The sequence below is a fragment of the Cystoisospora suis genome (assembly GCF_002600585.1).
Source record: "Cystoisospora suis strain Wien I chromosome Unknown contig_3160, whole genome shotgun sequence".
Lineage (NCBI taxonomy): Eukaryota > Apicomplexa > Conoidasida > Eucoccidiorida > Sarcocystidae > Cystoisospora > Cystoisospora suis.
In genome coordinates, this window is record NW_027155955.1 from 30,724 (window position 1) to 37,492 (window position 6,769).

The 6,769-nt window shown below is 48.4% G+C and overlaps 4 protein-coding genes across 4 annotated transcripts in view; 3 read left to right on the forward strand and 1 right to left on the reverse strand.

Annotated features, from left to right (window-relative positions):
- Positions 1 to 3,752, forward strand: part of CSUI_006308 (uncharacterized protein) — a 4,006-nt gene extending 254 nt beyond the window's left edge. Inside the window, exon 2 of the mRNA XM_068066471.1 lies at positions 347 to 3,752. Coding sequence (XP_067921552.1) covers positions 1,423 to 2,340 — 918 coding nt within the window. The 5' untranslated portion in view covers positions 347 to 1,422 and the 3' untranslated portion in view covers positions 2,341 to 3,752. The remainder of the gene's footprint in view (positions 1 to 346) is intronic.
- A 191-nt stretch (positions 3,753 to 3,943) lies between these two features.
- Positions 3,944 to 4,454, forward strand: CSUI_006309 (uncharacterized protein). Its single transcript, XM_068066472.1, has one exon. The coding sequence runs from the start codon at positions 4,005 to 4,007 to the stop codon at positions 4,179 to 4,181; it is 177 nt and encodes a 58-aa protein (XP_067921553.1). The 5' UTR covers positions 3,944 to 4,004; the 3' UTR covers positions 4,182 to 4,454.
- A 329-nt stretch (positions 4,455 to 4,783) lies between these two features.
- On the forward strand, positions 4,784 to 5,328 carry CSUI_006310 (uncharacterized protein). The gene has a single exon (XM_068066473.1). The coding sequence runs from the start codon at positions 4,950 to 4,952 to the stop codon at positions 5,217 to 5,219; it is 270 nt and encodes an 89-aa protein (XP_067921554.1). The 5' UTR covers positions 4,784 to 4,949; the 3' UTR covers positions 5,220 to 5,328.
- Positions 5,329 to 5,609: 281 nt separating this feature from the next.
- Positions 5,610 to 6,765, reverse strand: CSUI_006311 (uncharacterized protein). The gene has a single exon (XM_068066474.1). It carries the CDS (start codon positions 6,322 to 6,324, stop codon positions 6,136 to 6,138), a length of 189 nt encoding a protein of 62 aa, XP_067921555.1. The 5' UTR covers positions 6,325 to 6,765; the 3' UTR covers positions 5,610 to 6,135.
- Between the last annotated feature and the right edge of the window lie 4 nt (positions 6,766 to 6,769).

Below are 6,769 nucleotides of genomic sequence, written 5' to 3' on the forward strand. Positions count from 1 at the left end.
GCACTCATTACGAAGGTACTGCAGGAGAGGGAAGCTTGCTTCCGGGTTGGGTGTTCCTCTCTTACAACAACAACTACGAGCATTCTCGGCATTGGCTACATAGAAGAAGGGTGACGGTGCCCAGGTGGATCGGTTGGTGCCTAGGAGGGGTCATCATGCGTGGGCTGGCTGTCTATCGTGCGTTCGTGACCGTTGGTGAGGAAAGAAGTATGAAAAGATAGAGAGCACATTCGGCGAAGACTGATAAGATTACGTTCATATGATCGTTTTTGCTGCTCAGCTGTCTGATCCAGGAGTACCCTTGCTTGTGAGGTCTCTGCGTGTGTTGGAACCGCTTTCTTTTCAGCTCTTCCACCTGTGAAAGAAGATCATCTTTTCTTTTTCAGAAGGGAAATGGCGCTCCTTCTGTCCTGGTAACCCGTATGTGATACATGTGCGAAGAGATGAGCCATTGGGAGTGGTGGTGCAAAAGATATATCCGGAGAATCACAGAAAAACCAAAGATGAAACACATCAAAGCTGGATCTCACAAGTACCGATCTTTGTCGTATCTGTCTTAGAATGGGCCTGTCGCGTTTCTCCGTTGTCTGTTTTTCTTTCTGTTTCCCGGTCTTGCTCGAGTGCAAAAAGGAGGCAAATTTCTGCAGGAGACTCGCGGAGATATAAGCGTCCTACGTCTATTCTGTGTGTCTCAAGCTGTCGGGGGCGAACCCAAAAAGGCTAATTATCTTGGAAACCAATCGTGCGCAAGTCCTACGCCTATCTTTCTTCAGCGATCCGAGGAGAACGTTAATGTTGTTTTGAATTCAGGATTCTATCGCCTGCTTCTTCAACGTGTTCAAGTCGTCGTCGCTTTCTGAGCGATCCTTTTTGCAAAAGGCGTACATCTAGCCAGGACAGTTAAAAATCACCTGAGTGGATGAGATACCTCAGTGTCCGTCCTTCTTACGACTGACCCAAAAGTGAAGCGGGGGGATTTCGTCGGGGCGCGCACGAGCAGAAAGACGACCACACGCCGCTCCGATTCGGGCTAGTGACCAGAGCGGGCGCTTGCTGTCCCGGCGGCGAGCATATTAGTAGAAAGGGCGGCAGGATCTTGGGACGAGGAGTAGGCGGACATAGAGGAGCGGGAAGAAGCAGCAGCTGCCCCAGCCCATCGTCGTCATCCGTCACCAGGGAGGGGTAGGTAGCAGCAGGAGCAGCAACTCCAGCTGGCGTTGGAACGCACGCGCTCGAGGTTGTGGTCGTGTTACGGGGCTGTCGCGTGTTTGGATTCGTTTGCCGGGGCGGCGTCTTGGGGTGTCATTCGATTTTTCCCGGCGTTTTCCCATCGGTGTAAAGAAGTCACCGAACCATTGTGTGTTTTTTTTCTTTTTTTTTCTTTTTCCTTTTTTTCTTTTTCACTTGGTTTGTTTCATCAAGATGGTGTCTGGATCTAAGAGAAGTAAGCATCTTTCTTCCTTATCCCCGGAGAACTCTTCTACGTCTGCTGGTGCAACTTCCGCGACGACTCGCAGGATTGGAGGTACTGCTGTCGCTGGGAGCAAGAAGCACGTAAGCAAGCAGACGCGCGGTGGAGGAAGAGGAGGAGGACGAGGTGCAGCAGCCACAAAGCCTGCTGGTACGAGTGGTGGTAGTAGCCGGGGTCGGCGCGGTGGTGGTGGTCGTCGGGGTGGGGGTGCCAGCGGACGAGCGGGTGGTACGGTGTCGTCTTCTACAGGGAGTCCCACGACTAGCGGGAGCCTAGGAGCAGCTACTCCAACAACGACGACGACCACAGGAACAACTAAAAATGCAGCTGGGACTGGTGGTTCCTCGTCTAAAGGGGGAAAGATGTCAGCTGCGACGCACAAGAAAGGCTCCAATATGATGATGGGTCGAGGTGGCTCGGGTGGGAGTGGGCGGGGAGGACGTGGTGGTGGCGCTAAAAAGAAGGGTATGATGATGGGTCGTCGTGGAATGAAGAAAAATGCGGCAAATGCGAATGCTGTGGCTGCACAGCAACAACCGGAGGAAGAAGGATCGGAAATCATGGGAGCGGGACTGACGAATAATGATCTTGGTGTCATGGATATCACTCCAAGCCATACGAATAGCAGTACTAGTGGTGGTACCTCAGGTAGAAAGATGATGAAAGGTGGGAAGAAAAGCGGTTCTGCTGCATCTATGACGAGTAAGAAAGGACAGCGTGGTGGTACATCCATGAAGAAGACCAAGAAAACCATAGGTCCAAAGAAGTCACGCATGGGTCAGAAGGGCGGGAGTGCTGCGAGCTCGTCAAAGAGCACAACGAAGCAAACGGCACCCAAAAGAAAGGCAAAGAAGAATATGAAGAAGTAATAAACTCCCGAGTAGAAAGGAGAATCGTATCATTCCTCTTATCCGGAATTAGCCTACTTCTTTGGTTGATATGTCTGGTTCAGGGAAGGAGAGCCAGACGTACGTGACAGCGAAATAGCCGTCCTGTCCTGTAGGTAGAGTGATGTTGTGGAGGCAAAACGCGCGGATTTGTGCTTCTGGATGTGGATGAAGCGGGTCTTCGCTATGTGATACACACTTGTCTATTCTTCATGGACAGGGAATCTCTTGATTTCCTTGTGTGTAAGTGCAATCTTTCTCAAGTGTTTGCTCCATGCGATGCCCCGTCGCCGAAGCCCTAGTGCCGGTTGTCTGTTGTGCTGTACGTACACCCCGAAGAACGAGCGCTGTGGGGGGTCGCTTGGCTTTCTTTTGATTCTAGTAGAGCAGAGAAGAGAGAAAAGGAGGGCTCCGTTCCCCTGTCCTTCAACTATCTGTCAATTCAATCGAATATCGCACGCGGACTCAGATCTTGTCAAATTCTACCAGCAAGGGGAGTCTAATGGGATGTGTCTGTTAGCAACAGCAAATGAGGGAATAGAAGAAGAGGTGGTTTCGGGACGAAGGGAGAGACAATTCATGGCTTTCATGTATGTACGTCTCCGTTACGCAGCCCCCTAGAGATAGAAAATGAGAGCCCCTGGGGGTGTCATAGCACCGCCATTCTTACTATCTCATCCTCTCGGGAAAGAACATACGTACGGGTAACCAAACAACTCTGTGACTGAGCTGCGGTGGGTTCAGACATCATCTTGTTTTGGCGTACACTTTTTTTCGCTGTCAGGCGATTATCATCTCTTCCACTTGACAAACGGCTGTTGAATGTCTAACCGATCTCATGGTGTTACTCAATCTATGTCTAGGTTTTCTTGTAATTTTACTTCATTCTCCTTGTGAAGAAGGGAGGAAAGTAAGGAACACACATCATCGTCATATTAGCGTACTGGTGATGGTGTCCCGGCGTGTACTGCTCATTTCTCTCTACGGGGAAGAAGGTGCCTACGCCGCCGCTACGCCGTGCTGCCTTGTGTGCCTTTTATTCTCCTGTTGATCGAACACCGGTTTTAAGACCGTTTTCTTATCAACTCAGATCACGTCTCAATCCGAGGTCGGGTGTCTCAAGCACGTACTCCTTCCATCATGATGATACCTTTGAGAAACAACGGTTTCCTCTCATCGTGACGCAAAGTGTCAGTTTCTCTTCGCTGCTCGAGCGTCCAAGATCTCAGTAGTCTCTTTTTTAGATACCTCCCGCCCCGTGTCTAGGCAAAAAGCCATCCGCCTTTTCAAAAAAGCAATGCTGTTTCTGAAGTCTTTCTTGGTCTGCGGAATCCTCCAGGTGTTTGTGGTTGTCTTTGATCAGGCTACTGAGGGACTACCTACGAGTACAGCTCTCTTGTTAGGGTTCATGAGCGGAAGTGAACACTCGCTCGGAGTTTCGAAGATAGCTTGGCTGTGTTCTCGACGGTTATACATATCGGCACGTGAGATTGGAGACAGATCAGTGTAGTTAGGCGGCTCACTGCTTCAGAACAGGAACACGGGTGAAGGCATGCAGTTGGGGGAGTAGAATTCGTCAAAATGTAGGAAGCCAACAATTCTACGGAGTAGTGATATCAGCCAGGCAGAAGGAGGGCATTCCATAAATGACTTGCCCTTCGAGACGAGCTCAGAGCTTCACACCTGATGAACGGAAGATCTTGGCAGATGCTTTCGGCGCACTTGTTCTGCCCGTCACATTCCCTTGTGTTTCAAGTGGTGACACATTCTGTATCTTCGTCACTCTTCTAAGGAACTGTCTGAGGAGGGATACAGAGGACTAGAGCTGTCTGTCTTAGGGGCTACATACACCTCGCTCCGACACCGGCAAGGAAGACTCCATAGTAGTACAGCCAGCGTGGTGTGTGAGGAGGTAAGCGCAAGCAACCAGGGCTTAAGTTTTGAGATTCTTTGTCTCTCTGAGTTATACTTGACTACCTAGCAGTGTTTCAAACTCGTTCTCTGTCGGGCTGGCCTGCTGGCTGCCTACTACCTCCACGTTCTCTATCAGGAGGTGGCACCCCTCGCGTCCTACGTGCCCTCCACCTCAGGGGAGAATACAACAGCAAGCAGGCTGTTCGCAAGAGATCTTCTCAGGTGGCTAGCCGTGACACAGCTCTGGTTGTACGGTCGATACGGAATCAGATGCTAACGAGAGCAAGGAAGCTCCTGCTGCTGGAGCTGTTGGTACTCTTACATTGGGGAGATCTATCTAAATAAAGCTTTCATTCCTTGTCATTCAACAAGGGATATGCGGTGCAGGAGTGAGAGGTCTTTCTTTCTCAAGTATAAGTGGTTTCTTTCCATATTGGAGGAATGCTAGGCAGGTTAAGTCACCGTCTCTCTCGACAACTAAGAAATCCCTGTTGATGCAAAGAATAGCTAACGTTTGTGCTTTTCTGTCTACAGAAGATAGACGGCTATTACTGCTCGTCGACCACCCCATCGCGCACAATACCCGTTTATCTTCTACACATGCGAACACCTTTCTCCCGTCATGTCAGAAGAACTTCAAAATTTCAACAAGCCTTTCAACATGCAGGAATCTTAGGATGGTTGGCCTGGGGGTGCGTGCGTGTCTTAACCTAATCCATGTCCATCGTGCTGACTGGCTTCCACATAAGAGGGCATTCCATAGAGAGAGACGACAGGCAGTCGACAACCTCCTCGTCTTCGACAAGGTGATGAAGACCGAAATCTCAAGGAAGACAGGTTACACCACAGACAGCCTTTTCTCAAAAGCTGAATCCCTACTTGGATGCAGTAGTTATGTGGAATCGAGGCGCAGGCTCACTGTTCTCACGCCTTTCTTTCCTTTGTGAAATTTCTCCGTGAAAAGCTAGAAGTGGACAAGACTAATGAGATCGGAAAAGATATAAAGGAAGAGCTCACCGGCAACTTCGTGTTGCCATGAGTCTCTCTCTATCAAAGACTCGCGGAAGGGGTCCCATCTTCCTTGTAGCTTTTTGTAGATATTTTGTAATGAGAATAGTAGGGGGCATTCTATACCACATATCTGAGATTCTTATCTCTGCACATACACTGAGGTGTGTATTGATGATCTACTTGACAATGGACAAGCACATGCATAGTGTGTTGTGTGGATTTCGATCTGAAGTGAGATCGAGGCCCAGAGACGGAGAAAGATATGAGTGACGGCATGAACTCTCCGCTTGGAAGCGGGAAAGATGTATAAAAAGATAGAAGCTTCTCACCCTCTTCAAACAACACCCGTCTTTGTGAAATCAACGCGTCTTTACCCGAGTGTACATACACTGCAGGACGTCACCACGTAGCCGCCTCAAATTGACAGAAGAGACGAAAACGAAAAAAGGAGAAACCGATGGATTTACACCACGTCTTGTCTTTCTTGTTCACGTAAATATCACACCTAGACTATCGTGTATATATATAAATATATATATAGCATACACGCACACATCTTTACATACCAAGGAGATAGAGTGGACATGCAAATCCTCGAGGGGATTCACCTCACGGTGAGTTTTCTTTCTTGCCATCCCTTTCACTTGGACAGTAGTAATCTAGGGAGGAAGACTATCAACAGAAATACCTGTCTTAACATGATTCTTCTTGTTCAAGAAGTTCGCTATTTCCTTAGGGATTGATTCTCCACGCTCTCTGTTGGTCGATAAATAAATAGCCCGACCCTCTTCCTCATTCTCTTCTTTCTTGTATTGAAGCTGACGACTTGACTTAAATTGACTCGGGGGATGTTTATAGATCGACTTCGACACATCGAAATCTATAAGAATAGAAGAACGAACGACTTAGTCGACCTTGTGCTTCTTGTCTATCGATAGAGAAAGTGGCTTGAACCGTCTTGATTCCGAAGGTGCAATCTCGACTTAACGTACATGCAAATAGAAGCAAAGACACCTCGAGTTTCTTGCCCCATTTTATCATCAAAGCCGTCCCCTACCCTTTCATGGATATATCTTGCCCCTCTGCACCTATCTATCGACGTTCATACATAGACCGCTTAAGGATAGATAGATAGAAAGATAAGTACAGATAGACATACATGGATCTATGGTAGGGTATGAGACGGGTGTGAGATTCAGGCGGGGCAACCGTCTTCTCTCTCTTTCTCCCAATCGATCTTCGTCGATACACTAGACCACGCAGATGTCTTCGAGTACACCTGTATATATATATATATATGGCGGTCGTCTATCCATTGTAGTTTCTGTATGTCCGGTCCCTTTCTCCAGCTGCTTACAAGGATCCCCGAGACCTTCAATCGATGACTGTTGTATCGTCATCATCTTTGTCTCTTTGATCCTTGCTCATCTTCTCATGAGCCATCTCTTTAGTCGTTCTTCTTCATGTTCTTTTCAATCTCGCCTCC

What these genes read in the sequence shown, in the direction of transcription:
- CSUI_006310 (XM_068066473.1), top strand. Translation starts at nt 4,950, where the DNA reads ATGGTTGGCCTGGGGGTGCGTGCGTGTCTTAACCTAATCCATGTCCAT.
- CSUI_006311 (XM_068066474.1), bottom strand. Translation starts at nt 6,324, where the DNA reads ATGATAAAATGGGGCAAGAAACTCGAGGTGTCTTTGCTTCTATTTGCA.
- CSUI_006309 (XM_068066472.1), top strand. Translation starts at nt 4,005, where the DNA reads ATGACTTGCCCTTCGAGACGAGCTCAGAGCTTCACACCTGATGAACGG.